This window comes from Emys orbicularis, chromosome 7 (genome assembly GCF_028017835.1).
Source record: "Emys orbicularis isolate rEmyOrb1 chromosome 7, rEmyOrb1.hap1, whole genome shotgun sequence".
Lineage (NCBI taxonomy): Eukaryota > Metazoa > Chordata > Testudines > Emydidae > Emys > Emys orbicularis.
Genome location: NC_088689.1, coordinates 52500399 through 52521930, shown reverse-complemented (window position 1 = coordinate 52521930; position 21532 = coordinate 52500399). Strand labels below are relative to the sequence as shown.

Below are 21532 nucleotides of genomic sequence, written 5' to 3'. Positions count from 1 at the left end.
AGTATAAACCATTATGTTCTCTTAAGAGAAGCTGCAGTTTTTTTGATAGTATCAACTTCCAAACAGGTCAGATTGGAATAGGCAAATATTAATGACAGATTTCACTTTTAATCTTCATTCAGGATTTGGATAACAAAGCCATAACTAAAGCAGTCAATATGTGATAAGCAAGTGATGTCAGATTCATTCCAATGAGACGTGCATATGGATGTCATGTTTTTAATGTGTCTTTGGTTTAGGGAGGCGGGAATGCCGATTAGAGACCAAACTATCCCCAGAACGCAAACTGGTATTCTGATTTTGCACGTTTTCCTTTCTTTGTGCCAGCGGCCTTGGGATGTTAGTCTTGGAATGGGAATTCTGAGGTTCTGGAGATATAAGCATTGGGCTGCTTATTTGTTTAGATTTAACAAAGGAAATAGTTGGTGGGCGAAGTTTAGAAATCCTCTGACTCGGTTTACTCTTTAGGTGTGTCTGACTAGATGTTGGTTGTAGCTGTGTTGCACTACTTGGTGGTAGCTCAGCCTTGGAAGCAGTGGAGCAGTTCGGGGATGATGCAGTATTGGCTACTGTAGGAGGCACTAAAGCATTCTGGTTTGGGGGCTCTGAAGCTCTTAAAGTCTTTGGCTGAGAAGCCTGGTTTGGGGATGAAGGTTGACTTTTCGCAGCTAACTTAGTCTGCACATCTCTAGCATCCATTTGGGTGGGTGTCTGACAAGAAGAGGGAAGAGACTGTAGTGTACTATCTTCATTACTAGCCAGCTCTCCAGGTTCTTTAGCACTCTTTTTAACCTTCAAATTCTCCTCAAAAGGTTCGTTCTCATTCAGGTCCTTTATATTTAAACGTTTACTCAGTAAAATGTTCAACTCATTCAGGCTATTTGTGTGAGAGCCATTTGCAGCATTTTGATTGTGATGATCATCGTTTTCATGCAGGCCCTGTTTAGGGTATTCACTGGGGGCCTCGATATGTGGTGTTTTTATTAATTTTCCCTGGGCGAGGTCTGTGGAACTGGGAAGGCTGCTGGAAGGCTGTAGTACTTGAGGCTGTTAAAAAGAAAATACATTAACGTATTAGACATGGGAAATGTATATAGTTAACATTTTAAACTCAAGATGTGCTGATCTGGTGCTTGACGCTTACATATTCAGTTTTTGTGTTAAGAAGTTAACTTCGTCAAACCAGGGAGATCCATGGGATACATACAAGTGGGACTGGTAAATTATGCACAAAAGAATTATGCCAGCACTAAATTATACATCTCAAAACAAAATGAAAGACAAGGAGAGAAACTTTGATTGATTTAAAGCAAAGAATATGAAAAAGATTTTGTCAACTAACAATTTTATGTTTTGTTCTTTAATTGTATTGCACTGCAGTAACAGAGCCATGTCTGAGTACTGGTAAATTCAGATGCAAGTGCCTTTAATAGCTAATAAAATTTGTTAGATTACATCTATCTTATCTTCTGCCCAGTGCACATTCCAATTAGCTATCCCAAGCCTTTCATCAATTTTAAAGATTTTTAAGAGTAGGTAAGGACTTTACTGGACATATTTGTGTTTGAAGTGCATTCTAAAGACACCACTTCTAAAGATTTAATTTTCTTGGTGAGCTGAGGACAGAAGACTTGATATAAAGCTTGTCCTAATTAGGTTATTGACTAGATTTATATAGCTGTTTCATCCTAAAGGCCATTCAAATGAACTGATGGAGATACACCATGTAATATCTTTTTGTTGAATGTATTGCATTCATCACCAGATAAGCATGGTTTAATGAAGACTCTACATTTTATCTGAAGGGAGAGTCTAGTATTATAAACAAAAGTATTGCCAGTACCTCTTCTGGGTCATTTCTATTTTTCCTTTGCTCTTCCCTGTAAAAAGACTTCAAAGGTTAATGTGGCATTTTGCTTTTTAAACTAAACTCTTCTGTATGGAAATCAACAAAAACCTCGTCAACCTTGTACACTGATTTTTAAAAGAATTGCTCAAGATTCTGTAATTCATAGCATTTTTTTCCCTAACAAAACCTACCATACTGCACTTTAGCTATTAAAATTCAACATCTGATTTGGATAATTTTCTATTTTTCCTTTTTAAAAGATGAACTACAGTCAAATCTCATTTTGAAGATGGCTTAGACAGAGAAGCAGAAAATCATTCTTCCAAAACACACTTGTTTTTGTCTGATTCTATGTACATAACATGTAGTAATAGTGTCATGCACTATTACAATAAATCAATAAAGCAGGAGCAACATTTCTCATTATGCTACCTTGACTGAACTTTTTCATTATTACACTGAAGATGAGGATTATTTGGGTTTTTTTGCCTTTATTTTTAATACTTGCTCAAACCAAGTAAACACATTGCAAAGAGCAGTTCAGATTGCTACCCAGATTAACAAGCACCTCAGCTTTCATCGGCTTTCTGACATGTACCTGGTAGGCTCACTCTTCCATGGGGTGCAGAGCACCTCCACTAGAATTCTCCATAAAGAGCAAATTTAAGGGGGAAAATAGATCAGGAGAATTTACTAATCTAATTCTGATTTACTGGAGATTTTTCCTTTGGATTCACGAACTCCACCTTTAACCAAGGTTAAGCTAGAGACTGGACCAGTGACAACGACTGACAAAGAGATAAGTGCAGACACACTGAACACAGTGAAAACTGGTACTTTTATAAAGAAGAAAAGTGTGATAAATTGGAGAGAGATAGTAAATTATTTTTCCCTCCACTGATTAACATCACCAAATTTCAGAGGAGTGTAGTAAACTTCGGTATTTTCTTTCCTATCAAGCAATTCTACTACACATACAAAAAGGACGTTTCATAAGCTATTAGCAATTTTTAAATACACAAATTAAAGTTTAAAGAATAAATCCCGGCAAATCTGTCAATTTTTCAAACTTAATGTAATGGGTATGGATAGTACCTGTACCTCAAACTAAAACCTGTTATTCCAGAGAAGACTTGCACAACGAAGAGGGGATGATGTTAGCCCAAATAATTCACTGTTTTGAGAACCCATTTATAAATTCTAAAAAACTGTTGAGAAAATTCTTGAGCACAGACACAAGTAGTCAGAATAGAACCATTCACAATGCATGTATGCTGAATAAAGAACCAAAATACTTGAACAAAATTAAGATTTTCTAATCCAATTTAGAGAAAAAACAAAATGATTATTTATGGCACAAAGTATTTGGTCAATGTTTATCATACACAAACAGCTGTTCAAATCCCCCCCCCCATTTTTAGTAATAAAGGAAATAAAACCAAATATGTTATGTATGAACATTAAATTACATACATAGCTATGTGCTAAACTACCCCAAAAATAATTGTCAAATGTTAATCAAAAAGTGTAGTCTATGAAATGTAACAGTGAAAGGGACAACCTTCATCCCCCACTTAAACTTACATTCTTACACTGTGTGCAGGGCCGGCTCTGGCTTTTTTGCCACCCCAAGCCACCAAAAAAAAAAAAAAAAAAAAAAAATAGGGGCAGCAAAAAACGGCAAAAAAAAAAAAAAAAAAACCCTGCAGCGTGGCCGGAGCCAGGGTGCAGGGGGACTCCCTGCGCTGCAGATGTGCCCTGGCTAGCGGGGGGGAGGGGGAGGAAGCGGGGGGGAGAGAGAGAAGGGGGCCGGCCAGGGCTTCAGCGGGGCGCTGCCATGCGGCCCCAACTGCTGCGCCGCCTGCCGGGAGGGCTCCGCGCCGCTCCGGTCGGCTGGGAGGAAAGGACGCAGGCTGCCCTGCTGGGCTTGCTGCAGGGCGCTCCCCTCCTCCACGCTGCCGCCCCCTACAGGGCGGCTGGAGCGGAACCAAAAAAAAAAAAAAAGCGTCCGTGCCGCCCTAAGATTGGGCGGAATGCCGCCTCGTACAATCTGCCGCCCCAAGCACGAGCTTGCTCGGCTGGTGTCTGAAGCCGGCCGTGAATGTGTGTAAGCATATCTGAAATACTAGTTAGAAACTGACCTTTTATTTATACTGTATCTGGGCTGCCGTTTTATAAAATAACAAAAAAATATTGCTTAAATTGAGTAATGGCGTGGTAAGCACTTGCATTTGGTATTACAGAAATTGCATGGAAGGTATTAGCCAAATGCATAAAGACATACATACCTAAGACATCTTTCATAACCAAAGGATGCCAACAGTTGACCCAAAAGTGGAAAGCAGCATTAGATCTCAGCAAACTATGAATCTTATGACATAGCTTTAGCACAGATGGCTTTGACATATTCCAGTAAATTTCCAAGTACTAAAAATATGGCCCTCTGTTTAAAATGAATCACAAGGAGCCTAACACTGATCTCACAAATATGACTTCAGTAGTTACTCCTGATTTATACCACTGGAAGATCAGAAGAAGATTGAAATCAGCAATAAATAGTTCATCACAGAAGGGGAGATTACTTACCTGTAGCTGGAGATTCTTCGAGATGTGTGGTCCCTATCTGTATTCCACTGAGGGTTATGCGCCTGCACCATGCGCCTGGAGCCAGAGCTTTTCAAAGTAGTAGTGTCTGTTGATACGGGCATGCACCCTTGCATTACCTAGTTGTTTCACCCGAGGTGATGAAGGGCGGAGTGGACTACCAGCGTCTCCAGTTCCTTCTCCACTGCAGGTCTACGAGATCCGCAGCACAGAAGGAGGGCGAGTCTGGAATACAGATAGGGACCACATATCTCAAAGAACCTCCAGTTACAGGTCAGTAACCTCTCATTCTTCAAGTGATGGTCCCTATTGTATTCCACTGAGTGTGATTAACAAGCAGTACCTAGCTAGGAGAAGAGTGTGAGGAACATGACAGAACTGTGGAACGGAGAACCGCTTCGCCAAATGAGGCGTCCGTTGCAGAATCACGCACTAGAGCATAATGAGAAAAAAGGTGTGTACTGAACTCCACATGGCTGCCTTACGTATGTCCACAATGGGCACATCATAGAGTGTGACAGTAGTTGATGCCTGCACTCTTGTAGAATGGGCCTGTATCCCATCTGGTGGAGACAGTCCTGATAGTTGACAGGAGAGTAACGCACCCTGAAACCCACTTTGAGATTCTCTGGGTGGAGATGGCCTGCCTAAGTCTCTCTATGGCCACGAATATCCTAGGAGACATCCAGAAGGGCTTCATCCGCTGTAGGTAAAAGACCAGGGCCCTACAGACACTGAGGAAGTGAAGCTGCTGTTCCTCATTTGAGGCATGTGATTTGGGAAAGGAGGTTGGCAAATGTTTGGGTTGGTTGAGGTGGAAGCAGGAAACCACTTTTGGTAGAAATTTGGGATGCAACCACAGCAAAACTTTATCCTTATAAAACACGGTGAAAGAGGAGGTTTGCCATCACGGCTCCCGGTTCGCCAGCCCTCCTTGCAGACTAGGGAAGTGACCATTATGGAAAGAAGAGAAAGGAGGCAGGAGGCTAGGGGTTCAAAGGGAGAGTTCATTAATGGCGTAAGGACTAGGTTGAAGTACTTCTGTGGAGCAATAGGCTGGATTGGGAGGCTTTTAGATACCAGGTCCTTCCAGAACCAGGAAGTCAAAGGGTGGGTTAAAATGGAATGACCCTCCACCAGAGGGTGGAAAGCGCTATTAACCACTGCATGCACCCTGCTGGAGTTGAGAGCAAGTCCCGACCCCTTCAGATAGAGGAAACAGTCCAAGAGCATTGGGATGCCAATAGCCTCATGGACAATACCTTTCTGTTGGGCAGGAGATGAAGTGTGCCCACTTAGCTCAGTAGAAAGCAACAGAGTCCTGTGGCACCTTTAAGACTAACCGATGTATTGGAGCATAAGCTTTAGTGGGTGAATACGCATGCGTCTAACAAAGTGGGTATTCACCCACGAAAGCTTATGCTCCAATACATCGGTTAGTCTTAAAGGTGCCACAGGACTCTCTGTTGCTTTTTACAGATCCAGACTAACATGGCTACCCCCTCTGATACTTAGCTCAGTAGGATCATCTTCTGTAGTCCTTCCTGCTATTGGAGAGGACCTCACGTACTGCCAATGAACATTCTTGTGCCAGCGGAGGTGTCCATCCAAAAAACCAGGCTGTCAGGTGAAGTGTCTGTGGATCGGGGTGTCTGAGTCTGTCGTTGCGTTGTGTAAGCACTTCCAGAATGTTAGGAGCAGGAGTGGAGGATGTTTCGATATGCAGAAAAGCAGAGGAAACCAGAACTGGCGAGGCCAGAATGGAGTGATCAGGATTACGGTCACCCTCTCCCTCAGAGTTTGTGAAGGATTTGTAGCATGAGTGGTAGAGGAGGGAAGGCATAGTTCACCTGGTTCGACTAGTTGATGACCAGCGCATCAACAGTACTGAATGCACTTGATGTTGGTGTGAGATTCAAAGAGGTTCCTGATTGAAGTTCCCCATTGACCAAAAATGTCCATGATGACCGTGTTGTGCAGTTCCCATTCATGGTCGGTTGCAAAGTTCCTGCTGAGAGCATCAGCAATCAGCTTCTGGGTCCCTGGTACGTAAGCCACTGACAACAGGATACAGTGTGCAGTGTGCCATTTCCAGAGGTGCACTGCTTCTGCGCACAGCACTGGGGACCTTGTGCCTCCTTGCTTGTTTATGTAGTGGTGTTATACAACATGACGAGAGTGGATGGATGGTAAAAATGTGTGGCATGCCTTGCGTACTGCCCGAAGTTCCAGGATGCTGATGTGCATCCTGGTTTCTCGAGCAGTCCAAGTTCCTTGTGTCATGCGATCTCCCATGTGTGCTCCCCAGTACATCGAGTGAAGCGTCTGTTATGGCAGTCACACTCAGTGAGGATGGAAGGAAGGGCATTCCGGAGCAGACTTGGAGAGGGAGGTGACCTCTGGAGGAATGGTGAGAATGATGTCCATGGGTTGGTGCATGGGGGAGTAGGCGCCTTGCAGCCATAGTTGTAGACCGCGGAAGCGCAGGTGAGCAAAAGCCATGACATATGTGCATGCTACCATGTGGCAGAGGAGGGAAAGGCAAGTTCTGGCTGAGACAGAGGGGTTGGATGTCACTGAAGCGATCAGGTCCAGTAGACTTTGGAACCTGTCTTTCGGCAGGTAAGTGCATGTGGAGGCCACATCAATGCATGCTCCAATGAACTCCAGGGATTGTGTAGGGTGAAAAGTTGATTTTTTTGATATTCAAACTCACCCTTAGAGCTGGGAGATCGATTCCCCAACTTTCTTTCTGGATCGCGCTTCCAGTAGCCAGTCATTCAGGTAAGGGAAGACAAGGATTCCTTGCCATTGGAGGTGAGCCGCTACCATGAAGAAAACTTTGTGAAGACTTGTGGACCAGTGGTGAGTCCGAACGGGAGGGCCATGTATTAGAAGTGTCGCAGACCCACCGTGTAGGAACCATCTGTGGGTTGAGTGGATGTTGATGTGGAAGTAAGCATCCTGTATATCAAGAGCTGTAAAACAATGGCCGTGAGCATGACCCCATGGAACTTCAGTTTGCGAATGGAACGGTTGATGTGTTGGAGATCCAAGATAGGTCTCCATCCTCCTTTTTTCTTGGGCACCAGGAAATATCTGGAATAGAACCCTGTGCCCTGAAAGGCTGCAGGGACTGGTTCCACTGCTCCTTTCTGCAGGCGGGAGTCCACCTCTAGGGTAAGAATACTGTCGTGAGAGTGATCCCTGAAACAGGCTTGGGGCAGGGGCCATGGAGAAAGTAGCATTGTAAACTCAATTGTATAGCCGTGTTGAATAACATCCAGGACTCACTTGTCCGTTATCGCACTCCATGTTGGTAGAAAGAGTTTGAAACAGCCCCCAAAAGGCAGTGGTTGGCAAAAGCGTTGTGATTCAAAGTGGGTGACGGCTCTGTAGAGCAGTGGTTCTCAACCTGCGGCCCATGGGCCACTTGCCGCCCAATCAGCACAGAGCTGCGGCCCATGTGATATCCTCAGGGCCATGCGGGTAGTATTGAATGCAGCCCATGATGATAAATAGATTGAGAACCACTGCTCTAAATGCACTCAGAAATATCTCTTATGCAAGGACTGGGTGTGCTGCATAGAGGGCTGCACCAGCGGACCAGGTGGACGAGACCTGTGAACCTTCGGGCGCGTCTATGGAGGTTTGTAGGCTTTTTGGTGGCAGAAATGGAGAGTTCTATAGCATAGTGTAGGTGGTGGGCAGTACAATTTTCATTTTGGTGCTGGTGTATAAATGCCTAGGGATTGTGGTGTGGCTCTACAGAGTCTTTCAGGGAGTGTAAGGAATCATTCATCTTCTAGTTGAAGAGGTCCTCTTCAAAGGGAGGTCCTCAATTGTGCTCTGTATCTTTCTAGGGAAGCCTGAGGTATGTAGCCAGGATTCTCTCCTCATGACTATTCCAATCACCATTGTACGTGAAGACATGTTCGCAGAATCAACCGCAACCTGAAGTATAGTCCTGGAGACCAACTTGCCCTCCTCCAAAATAGCCTAGAAATGTGCATGATCCTATTGAAGTAGTTTATCTGTAAAATCTGCCATCTGCCCATAGTTCAAAAAGTCATATTTGGCCATCAGTGCTAGGTAGTTCAAGATACAGAACTGAAAGCTGGCTGGGTAAAAGACCTTTTTACCCATAAGATATAGCCTCTTGCCCTCCTTGTCAGAGGGGGTGGAGCATGGATGCTGTTGTCTGGCCTGCTCCGAAGCAGCCTTGATCACCAAGGAATTAGGCAGAGGGTGGGAGAACAAACTCAGACCCCTTTTCTGCCCCCTTCAGGGTGGGGATGCATGTGTCCATGGTGTGCCATTTGGAGAATAGCGTTGATCAGTAGGGCCACTCTGGGCGGTTCTGATGCATGCAAGATGTCTAGTAGTTGGTGCAGATTGTCCTGCACCTCCTCCAGTGGGATCTGAAGAGTGCTGGTCATTCTCTTGAGTAGCTCCTGAAACTAACAGTAGTTGTTTGGGGAAGAGGAGGGCGTTGATGACAGAGCCGAATCTGGGGACGACTAGGGGAACCTCTCCAGATCTGTCAGTACCATCTGAGCTGGGCTGACTGGCGTATCATCCAGCCCCAGTTCCGAACATCTACTCTATGAAGGAGAGGGTGGTGAGACATGGGATTCTTCCCGGGTTGAACAAGATGGTTCTGAAGGCCACAAGCTCCAATATGGCCAACCTAGTTGGTCCTGCTGTTGCTGCGGCGATGCCCATGAAGCCAGGTACCAGTGGCTCCTGTGCCGAGGCAAAGAAGGGTACAGTCATGGTGCTATTGGAACTCTCCAATAAGCATGCCTTCAGAATGGAAGCAGCGGACCATGAGTAGTGTCCAAAACTTCAGACTCAGAGGAACCAGAGTCCTGTACAAATGGGGTGCCGACAGGACCGATGGAACAGAGTGTGCTGTAGGAACAAGACCAGAGGGCGGCAGATCCGATGTAGGAGAGAAGGCCCTCTTAGCAGGTAAATGGACTGGAACTTGTGGAGACCTCATCTGATCTAGGGCAAACAGTTCATGAGGACCAGGAGCACATCAGATTCTCCACAGAGGGAACTGGGGCAGGGAAAGGGGCCTGCCTCGCTATCTACGATTCATCCTGCGCCAATGGAGCCGATGCAGGAGAGATGCAGAATTCGGGAACCAGGGCTGTTCAATCTAGTGAACAATGTGACTATTTACTTCTCGCTCTTGTGAGCCTTGGAACATGCCACTCCTTCGTGGCCAGAACTGGTGGACAGTGCAGTCTCTTTCTTGGATCTGGAGGAAGACTTACTGCCATGCTTATGTGCATGTTTCCGTGTTTCATGTTTAGGCCCCAGCGTGGGGTCCATAATGCTGGTCCCGTCGGATCTGGACTGGAACTCGGTGGTAGGAGGTGCACTCCTGGATTGTGCAGGCCAATTTATGGGGGAGGGGAGTTCACCGGCTAGGATCAAACTGCCATCCCATGGCGACCTCTATTAGGTGTCTAGGACCCTGCCCTCCTGGGTATGGGCAGGGAAGGAGAGGCAGATACTGCACCTGGACACAATGTGAGCTTCCCCCCAAGCAGTACAGACAGTATTGGTGCTCGTTGCTGAGCGAAAACAAGCGAGGGCAGGAAGCGCAGACTCGGACCTTGTGGTGGTGAGAAGAAAATGAAGATGCAGTCAGTCCGCCACACCCTTTAGTGCTTCGGGCGAAACCACAAGGCAATGCAAGGACGCATGCATGGACCAATGGACTCTATTACTCCAGGTTCATTCAAGTAATCCTCAGTGGAATACAATAGGGATTATCATTCAAAGAAGAATGACGACTTAACTGAGAATTTTCAGTCAGGGAAAATTCAAACATATGAATGCAAGTGTGTGTGTACTTAAAGTTAATATATATCCAGTACCACAAATAGTAATGCTTAACTTTACGCAGCAGATTGACGTATCTAGTTAAAAAGTGAGCATCACATTTAATCATCTAATACAGGTACTTGTAGTGCAATGACCAGTTAGGCCAGAGGAAAGGAAAGAGATACCAGTTTGAATTAACATTAGGGTAATTGAAAGTGAGGCTATGGGGCAGCCAAAATATTTACACATCACTTTGTAATCTATCTGGTTCCAACAGCAACTACACTTTTCCAGTCCAGAATTGCTTCTTTTGTGCCAAATTAAAAAGAGTATACCTTAGGCTTCATCTAAAATTCAGCAACCATTGTAAACAACAGATGATGGGTTCTATTTATGCATTTATTTTACTGGTAACTGACGGAATTATAACTGGATGTCACTTACTCAGATCAAAGTGTGTTAACATTCAAGATTGTTTTCTTACACACTATTTATATATAAATGGGGGGGGGGACTACTTTTGAAAGGAGTTAAGTAACGTTCACAACATGTTTGTCAGTGCAAACCTATTTTTTTATATTTGCATTTTGTTCCTTTGTAGTATACGCATATTTCCCCTCTGTTTATATGAAATTAGTAATAGACTGTGATTAAGTGATTAGCTACGAGAAGTCTAGTACCAGTCTCCCAATGAAATATGAACAAGAAAAAAAATCCCACATCCTGTCCATTAGCAATAATAGTGTTTTACTGCATGGAACACATTCAGAAGCTTTTCATTGCTCTATATGATCGCAAATACTGGAGTCTATTTCAGGTAGTAATTTATCATGACCAAGTATAGAGGATTATACTAATAGGCTTTATATTTGTTTGATGTAGAGGGGCCAAGCGCATAGATATTTAATTATTACTACATTCATAGGAGCCTAAAATAATGTAAAATTACTATGTAACTGAAGAAAGTCAGTCCTCAAAACTTCAAGTACAGTATGTAATAAGATTTGTGCACACATTCCACTTATAACAACGCAAGCGAAAGTCTTATTTCTGTAATGGCAAGAGTGTCTAGAATTTTGCACTAATCAGTGCGTTGTTAGGTTCACCAATTACAAATGATTAAATGCAATCCCTGCCACAGTAGCAGAAACATATAAAGCACAATTACTCTTAACTCTTCCAGAAGAAATCTGGATGGTGTCACAGCCAGAAAGAAATATTTAATTTATTCAATGAAAAGGATCTCCACTAAAACATTTGTATTAACTGAGTCACAATGATATTCCAGCACTGAGACAATTTGCAAATAAGCTTAGTGTCATTTATGAATACAAAATATTTAAGACAACGTGGGCATGAAAAAGACACAAATAAAGCACTATTACTTTAAGGTTCATTGTGCTAATAATCTTATTATATTTAAAAGACATAGCTGTATCTCTGATCTCAATTCTAGATAGAATGTTTTTATGGAACAAATAAAGCAGCGTTTTTCTCATTAATATTTTGAAGTGGGGAAAATGGTGCAATAAATAACTTGACTGCATGCATGGCTTTGATAGGCATGCATCATGCTGGGAGTGAAAACAGAGATGTGCGAGGAGGAGATGGGAAGAAATCTGAAGTTGTACTGTACCACGCTTTATCACAGAAGTAATGGACTAACTTCTCAACTCCTTGCCAATGGCAAAATGGGAAAGCAGAGACAAGAAAAAAAGACAAGGACAATGATGTCAGAGGACCAAGACGCAACAATGAGCACTTGCCATGACTGAATTGTAACTTCTTTCCCCTTCATTTGTATGTCCCCAGCTTCCAACAAAGACAGTAGTGTGGTTTAAGAGACTGCTCTACATGTAATACCTATAGTAAGACATTTACCAAAAAAAGTCCTTACTCCTTGAACTTTAGGGCTTTCATACATTTAACCTCTTATGGTGACACAGTACTGACAGTATTTAATGTAATTTGTTATAGTGAATGTGCATGCTTATAAATTTATACATACACATGCACATCACACACAAAGTGATCAAGTACATCATGTGATAAATTGCAGACCCATACAATAAACTCTATTTATCATGTAATTTTGACTGTTACTTTCACTGCCTATTAATCTATCTTCCCGGGGCCTCCCTTGTAACATTCAACTCCTTTGAGCAGATTTAACCAACCCCTATTTTATTTTGGTTATCTAAAATCAAATTGCCACAAAAATGTTTCTGCCCAAATGTGGAATTTCCTTCCTTCCTGTTATCCTGGGCCAGATGTGAAATATATTCTCTTGGGAGGATAAATATCCAATATTTTGCAGCCTTTCATGTGAAGAAATAATTTTACACCATCAGAAAGCGGTCATTTACAGCTCCCCAGTGTGACAACACCTGCTTCTACCCATGGAAAGAACCACAATATCAGATCTTAAAATCAGGACATTTTTATGCCTGGAAAATTTTTAGAGTTTGTTTTTTTAATTAGCTATACTGTGTACCATAGTACTCAAGGCTATAAGGGAGCCTCACTTTACAGACATATATAAAACACTCCCAATTTCTTTAAACCTTACCAGAAAAATTATATTAGAAATCTGTCAGATGTGTAGCATATGCAGAATACTTAATAGTACGGTGTAACAAAGGTTGCTTGGAACTCGTTTGGGATGATTTCTGTAAATTCCATTGTTTCTTCACCTGTGAGCAATACCACCACCCCAATGCATAGCAATAAAACTTTACCACGTCACAGCATGTATTTTGTGTATTTGGGCAGATGTGTGTGTACACATATAAAGGGTTTGATTAAATCTTTGTTTGTAAATATGTTACGAACAAGTATAATCACATTTTAAATGCTTCCAGGTCTCTAGATCTTCAAGTTTGACACTTTTCTTTAAAAAATACCTACACCACCACATTTTCCCTTAAAATTAATGTTTTAAAAAGTTAACTTCACAATACTGAAATCAAGGTATAAACAGCACACACCCAAATGCACTGTAGTATAACTGTCACAGAATATTTACAATATTTAAATCATTCCCTCACCACACCAAGCAGATAGCATCCAGGGTTCAGCAGTTTTCTGAAGCAGTCTCATTTTGCTAAGAGTGTCAGCTTGTGTAGCTTTCAGAACTGCAAAGCATCCTAAATGGCCAGTGAGGATTAATACTTTTAACCTGGCAAAGAAATTTACTGTTTCTTGTGGAACATCTCATGAGGTTAGTGTCCATTTGTTTTTTAAAAGTATGGGGAAAAAAATCAAACCTTATCATGGCGAAATACTACTGAAATAATTTATAATCAAAATGCACACAACAGCTTATTCTTGTTGATAGAATAAAGCCAGCATTGCTTAGCTTTCTTTCACCTACAATTCATATAGAGGCTAGAAAAAACTCTGACAAGTGTCTAGTAACTAAAGATGTCCTGAGAACTTGTGCCCTGCATCAGTACAATGTTATCTGTGTAACCAACCCCGCCCCCCCCCCCACACACAAAAAAACCTCTGGCTTTTCAGTTAAGTGTGCTCCTGTTGCAATGAGTACTTAAACCAGTTGCCTAGCGAAATTACAACAATATGCTTGGGTTTCAAAATGCTCTATTAATTATTACTCTGTTTTAATCCTAAAAACTAAATCTCCAGTGTTTCTGCCATTAATGGTATGCTTCTCTGGAATCCCCAAATTTTGATACAACGTTTTTAAACTGGATTGGGGAGAGAGTTCACAAAAACCACCCCACAGTAGTAGCAACGGATTCTATATCATTTCCAAGAGAAAAACACTGTAGGGAACATGTAAGATTTGAGCACTCATGACACACAGTATTGGGAGCTATAGGAATATAATAAGATTATATCCAATTTTGTCCCTGGAAATGGCATATAAACAAATAATCTTTTATTGGACAAATGATTACACAGTCTAAAACACTAAATTCTATCACAGGATGTGGAAATGATATTCGGAGTTAATGATTCTGAAATATTTACTTTCACTTTAGTGTTAACTTTCAGTAAAACTCAAAAAACATACACCCAACAATATGTTCACTAACATTGTGCAATATTAAGGACGGTACATTTGGCAAGTTAAGCACTAAAGTCTGTTAGCTTGATTGTTAGCGCTAACCATCTGGTTGGATTGTAAACATAATTGGATTGTAAGATTTTTGTAGCAGAATCTTATTTGTTCTATAAAGTAGCAATACAGTGGAACTGTGTAAATAACAGACTAGTTCATAGCTTTATATATTTGATAGTCTAAATTCTATGCATCTGCAAACAGACTGCTGTCATTATCAGAGGGTATATTGTGAAGTTCTGAAGGTTGGTAAAATTTTGCAACATCCACCACTGGCAGTAGATTGCAGATGATACTTCTAAGTTAGCCTCCAGAATAAATAGTTACTAAAAGAAATTGTTTGAAGAGAACTATGGGAATCAAATATCTCCAAACAGAAATATAGCTGAGTTAAACCAAGCGTACATCATTTCCCCCCACAATTTATGCAATAAAACAGTGACATTAACTGCAATCTAGGCTCTATCTACTGGTGACACCAAGTCCCATACCCAGCCTTATACTACTACTTTTGGAATTACACCCTGGCAGATGCTATTTTCTGGAAATAACATTACTGTGCTACAAATAGTGATTAGATAGGGCTACAAATGTTATCCCTGGTAATGTCTTCTGGAGGGAATGCTTTCAAAAATTATGACAGAGAGCTCTGGTTTGGCAAGTGTGCTGGCAAAAATTGTATGCTTTAAGATATACACAGAAACATGATTATTTATTATCTCCACACTTCTAGTTCGGGTATATACCTTCCTGATCAAGCCTAACAGTAAGACTTGCAGCAACAAAGCCAGGAGCACCCTGACAATTATAGAAAACAGATTTATCCTTCTGAATAATATGCCTATTACACTTCATTCTAATTAGTCTATTACTGACTTTCATCTGTTGTCTTTGCAGAAAGCAAGCAGCAATATATTCACATGTAATGATAGAGCATGTAGCCTAAGATCAAAGCACCTATAAAATTGATTCTTTTAGGCCAGCTTTATACAGAACTACTGATTTAAAAAAAAAAACACCTGTGCTAATGTTAAAGGAGAAAAGATATGGGGCTGAATTGCACAGAGAACAGGTAATGGAATACAGAGCTTTTCCTCACTAGTTAAATGATCAGTGTGAGTAGCTGATAGTCTTAGTCCAGTTCCTAATGCATGAGTGCCTGGCACTTCAGAAGTCACCATTCACAGAACTTGACTTCCTTGTTGGTATGCTCAGAAGCACTGTGAACTGAATACATGGAGTCTGATCCATCCCCTCACTTCTACAAGTGATCCTTGCAGACTCTGGCTGACACATTGGTGGGGCAGTACAAGAATTGTGCACTGCTACTGCTTGTGCTATACCTGTGAATAGAACATTTCAGTCTACTACCATTAGCAAACTTGACACCTTTTGTGAACACTAAATTACACAAGAAAAATATGAGAAAACAGGTCTGACTAGCAGCTGGAAAAGATCTGTTATGAAGAACTTAACCTTTATTCATGCTGAATTGTTTAAATGAGTATTTTTCACAAAAATGTCAAAATAGCATTTTACATTTCTTTAAAATATATTAAATGTCATAAGATTTTCCTTGTGAACTTTTTTTTTTTACAATTATTTCAGTAGATGTTTAATTTAGATTTAATAGTTTTCCAGGATGTAATTTACTTTTAAGTTTCACAGAAATTTAAACATTAGTTTGCATTAATAACTATATTTATTTGTTTACTGTATTTCGGATCCAAACACACTCTTGGGTATAGCTGAGCATCAGCAAACTCACTGTAATTTGCAAATTATAGTAAATTTGTATGAATAAAGTGTAATCTTTAGTAACTGGTTATATTTCTTTTGCCATATCCAGAAGATCATTCAAAATACTGAAGCTCAAAAAAAAAAGACTTACCATTTTTCTATTATCTATGTAAGCACACAGTTGAAAATCATCAGTTTTCTTTTTTGTATTCCAGATTCAAGGCAATAGAACAATTTTAGCTCATACTTTAGTTCAAGCAGTAGCTAGCACAAAAGCATCATTAGTAAATCATGCATGCTTTGGAACAGCCATTCACAGCCCGTCAGATGTCTTTACACAACAAATATTTTAGAAAAAGAAATATTAGTTTAAAAAAAGCCATCCTAAAAAAATATAAAAAGCCCTCTTTCTTGGGTTGCTGTGAGAATGACCCTATTTTTCTCACCAAGATTTTACTAAGGTACACATTGCATATATGTATACATCTGAGTATGGACACATGCAGAGTTTATGAGTGAAAGACCACACACAAACAGGACAGTGTGATACAACCATAGAAAGGAAGGGAAATACAGGAAGCAAGATATATGTTAGACTAGATTTGAAAGAAGGGCTTATTCAGGTTGGTCTTAAGAACAAATATATTAAATCAGCTTTGAATAACTTCTATAAAGCTTTAACTTGTAGCTGCTAGTGACTGCAGGAAGCACTTAGGTTAGGCCACAGACTGCCGTATATGCCTGTAAATTTCTGCTGGGAAAGAAGGACACTACATGATCAACAGTGCGTGCAAAGGGAAAGTTTCTACTGGAACACAGTGAGGGAAATGAGTGAGAGGTACAGACTCACTCTGTCTGCGGTGCGGTGGAACAGTCCGAGGGATGCCCTGGAATGAGCCCTGCCAGGGAGAGAAGGAGGGAGCAGAATACCCACCCTGTGCAGAAAGAGAGGGGGAAAAGGTATAATAAAAAAAAGAGAACAGGGGAAAATAAGACACCAAAAAGCCACACTGGTCCTTTTTCTAATACAATATTATTGCCATTTACAATTCTTCTCTTTTGCTAATCTTAACACGACAAATTACTAAAACCATTAGCAAACCTAGACAAGTTCTGATTCCCTCATTAGACTAGGCAGATCCCTTACGCTGTCATACAGGGGGAAAGTATCAGTGATCCCGTGGTTTAGAAAAATCTCTATTTAAAATATATATATAGGCATACCTTTTGCCTAATGTGGTTTTAGTAGTTAATTTTTTATGCTGAAAATAGCCCCAACTCAGACAAGACAAGGAAAGAATAGTTTTTTCATATAACATTTATAGACAAAAAGTTCTATTTCAAAGCACCTTGATGTAAGTCAGAATAAGCCTGTTCAACCATTTTATAATATTGTAAAGACATATGAGCAATTCATATTGCAAGAAATGTACTAATGGAGAGAAGGTTTTCTGACACGCTTAACTGTGGGCTTTAGTCCGCATCCTTCAGATCTCGGTATGAATGCGTAAGGGCATGAGTGAAGTTTGCCAGGGTCTTTATGCCTTGCTGTAGGTAGCCTGAACCCTTCATTATTGGATCGTAATGTCACAAAATAATATATAAAGCTATCTTTAAATGCTCTCTGAAAATGCAAGATTTGTTCTGCCATATCCCTAGATGGTTATTTATTTGGCATACATCAACAACACTTACAGCTGCATTTCCATACAAGTTCTTTGTGGACCTAGATGATATGCTGGTGACAGTCTCCTATGACAACAAACTTTTTTTTTTTTTATGAAGCCCAGCATTTTCTCCATAACCTTACCTTTAAAAGAAATCCATCCAAACTGGAATTTCTCTCTCTCAAGTCATGAAATAATCCAGGCTTCCTACCTCAACCCACAATCCAAGGTAATTTTCCATCAACTATTTCTAAAATTAAAACTCAAAACTTTTGTTTTCACAGATTATGTAGTATGGAGACATTAGTGTTAAGACTTCGAGAAGACTCACCACTATGAACTGGCAGCTTTTACTAACAGACAATGGATACATGATTATGAAACTGGAAATAAAATTTGTATACCAGAAAGAAGAAAAGTGATTTCCAGAATTTCTCAAGACACAGATGATTTTTCCCCTGAAAATCTCTCCAATTTTTGAACTGTTGCAGTACCAGGCTTCCCTTTCAAGATATTTCTACAAAAATACTCTTCTTTATTTAGTCCAGTGATAGTCTAATTATGAAGATGATGATCAAAAGGTCAAAAAACACTTTGAGAATCTCATTAATTTCACTTATTGCTATTCAAATTTCATTATAAGAATGTCAGAAAGCTGCAGGTTGAAAAGTATTGTGATATCACCACATGTGTTTGATCAATATTTAGAATTTGCCAACAACCGCACCTTTGGGGTCTGACATCAGACTGTAAAAGATTATTTTTCAAGAGGTGCTGCCTGAGTATTCAGAAACTGATGAGATAAAAGTATCTAAGAGCTGATCATATCAAACACTTTTTAACTTACAAGGCCATAGCTAGACACACTGAATATGTAAACACTTATGGAGCCTTCCATCAGTGGTTGTTAAGGCCCACACAGGTTTTGGCCAAGGAGTAGACTCTTATATGATGGCAAATTCTGCTTGCTGGAGGTCCAGCAATGTTATCAGCACAATATGGACCGTATCCACTGATGTCGGAATGAGAAAAATATTCCCATAAACAAGGTACAATCAGTGACAGAAAAATTATTAAAATGTTAAGACACATGATGTTCATCAGCTGCATGCAAAAGAATGAAACATTTTCTACAATCAGTAGGAAAAAGGCCATCTAAATACACAGTTCAGAGCTCACCCTAGCTGCTTCACATAGGTAGGCCCATGAAACAAATTTTCACGGACTCCTGTCCACGGTTACTATAATCTTAACACTGTTGACAGGGCTGGCCTTATGAGGATCTTTGATTTTGGTGAAGGAAGGTGAGATGTTTCTTTCAAGTTAGTTAAATTTGGATGTAACTCATTTAATATAGAGTTGGGAAGATTTTGGGCCCCCAATTTCTCCAGGAGAAATTAAGCTCAGCTGTTTGTATTTGGTTCGTGTGTGGTTAACAGATTTAAAAGTGAACTGAGCCTCTGTAGGAATTTTTCTACAGTGGGTGATTTTTAGCACTTACGTAATACTTTATAAAAATGAATTGCTCAATTTTGTAGGGCAGGTAATTATTATTAATCCCTATTTTACAAATGGAAAAACTAAAGAAGAAAGGTTAAATGATTTGACTAAGGCATAACAGTCGGAGTTACAGCTAGTCTATTTTAGATCTGGACCTCTACTATAAAGATTTCCTGTTTTGAGTTATTTACCTAAACATTTTTGGTCAACTGCTGGAAGTGGTTATTTAAAGCATCTTCTTAGTGTGCCAAACAGGATATTAATCTTGCTCTGGGAAAGAGCCCGCTGGGTGTTGTTATGCTAAAGGTTTATTTTTGGGTAAAATGTGCTTAATCTCATGAGACGGGACAGTCTACTAACTCCAAATGTCACAACATTTATTTTAGTGTAAGTAAATATATCTTGCTGTTTTCTAATGTAGTTTTAATGGGTTTATACATTATATTGTATACACCAATCGTCCAATTTTAAATAAAGATGGAAAATAGCAAAGAAGATATTTTAAGGGGACATTGTCAAGACAGAAGTTGTGAAGTGAGTATTTCAATAGCTAATGGGAGAGGAATTTTGCTTTTTAACAATAGCGTTTACAACTAAGATGTTTCAGCAGACAACTACTTAGCCATACTATCTACATAATGATTCACTGGAAGGTGGGGAAAAAAACAACAGAAACAAAGAACATCTGCTGAGAAGACAATGCCCCAGGCAGCATAAAACAGGGAGCAGAAAAGATCAAAAAAGCTGCTGATAAACATTTCTATTTGGATTACAGCAGATTTTGCAAAATAATAATTTAGACAGCCTGGCAGTGCCCCATTAAATACGGGAAAAAATCACATACAGGCTGACAATCCATGTCCTAGGGTTTAGCCCAAGCAGGATTACCTCATTATAAACTTCTTAAAACAAGCAGGCCACCCTGAAAAAGAAAAATGGAAACATCACTTACTTTAGCTTCTTTAAACGTGTTTTATGGATTTTCCTGGATCACAGAGCCTTTGTGTGAGAGACTGGTGAAACTTAAGCTACTGTAGCTCAAGGTTTCAGGGCAGTCATAGCAGAGAGAGTATAAACCAAGTGCCCTATGGGCTGTCATGTGCCTCTCCCTGCTGAGTAAAATGCTGTTCTCCAAACGCCCCAGATACGTTCATTGATTGCATGGGAGCAGAAACATCCAGAAAGAAAAGGCAATTCAGCCTAATCATCGTAAGATAAAAGATAAGCCTCAGAAAAAAGCAAAAGGTATGAAACAAAGTAACCTACACACTCTAAGTTGAAGGGAGTGGGCCAGTGGAAGTCGTCCCCAAAGATGCTGCTAGCTTCATCCCCTACTTTTCACATAAGAGCTTGATCTTGACCACTTACGAGATCGGGTAAGCTGTAAGGGATTTGCCACATCCTCACAAGTCAAAAACAGGGTGTAAGGGCAAGGCAACACTCTTGAATGGCAATTCTTGGGCCATGTAATTCTCAATCATGCCCCTTGTCCACTTCTGGACCAATATTAACTGAAAGTTAGCTGTTTTTGGCAAAGAGCCAGGGAAAGTTAGGATCCTCTCTTGCAGAGTCACTTCTGTGACTCTTCCACGTGAACATTCACTTGGCGTCTGCAGAGTCCTGGAGCTCATGCACACTCAAATTTTAGTCACCACCCTGATGCTTAGCCTTTCCTCACTCAAGGGGCCGGAATAGCTGATGGGGTAGGGATGAGGACCAGAGCGTCTTAAGGAAGCTTTATGCAGCATGGATACTGGCTGTGTCAGAGCCTCTTGAGCAAGAGGTGTCGGTGTAAAGATGTCAAGGGCAGAACTTCCTGCACAGGAGTGCCAAGTCTCAGTAATGAGCCTCAGAGCAAAAAAAGTACTTGAGTGCTCCAAGAGAACATACGCCTGCTAATACAGGGCAAGAAGAATACTTAGGAACTTCTATTGTGTGGTAATCTCACAAAGGACCAGGAGTTATTGACTCTAATTTCCAAGGATATAGCAATATCCATATCCCCATCTCTGTTTCAAGCACATGAATACAGGAGGGGAAATACAGATGTACCAATATGGGACTGCCTGGAATCAGGGCCTTCAAGAATAACAGGGACCAACTGACCCCTATGTGTCTCCTACCTCATATAATAATCAGTGCCAAACATCCAGGAGCACCTGCTTGGTGGAAATGCAGGATGCTTCAGGGGGCAGCCTCCCTTCTTAGCTTAGCAAGGAGGCAGAGCCTGCACTGATACAGGTAGCA

At 40.8% G+C, this 21532-nt stretch overlaps 1 protein-coding gene across 4 annotated transcripts in view; it reads right to left on the bottom strand.

Moving 5' to 3' along the window:
• Nucleotides 1-219: 219 nt before the first annotated feature.
• CCSER2 (coiled-coil serine rich protein 2) overlaps nucleotides 220-21532 on the bottom strand; it is a 110708-nt gene continuing 89395 nt past the window's right edge. For 2 of the 4 annotated variants that reach the window (XM_065408289.1, XM_065408290.1), the window contains exons 9-10: nucleotides 16969-17053; nucleotides 953-1047 (exon numbers count right to left, since the gene is read on the bottom strand). In XM_065408289.1, the coding sequence (XP_065264361.1) occupies nucleotides 953-1047; nucleotides 16969-17053 (180 nt within the window). Of the gene's footprint in view, nucleotides 1048-16968; nucleotides 17054-21532 lie in introns of all 4 variants that reach the window. The other 2 variants (XM_065408287.1, XM_065408288.1) reach the window with 1 other exon arrangement.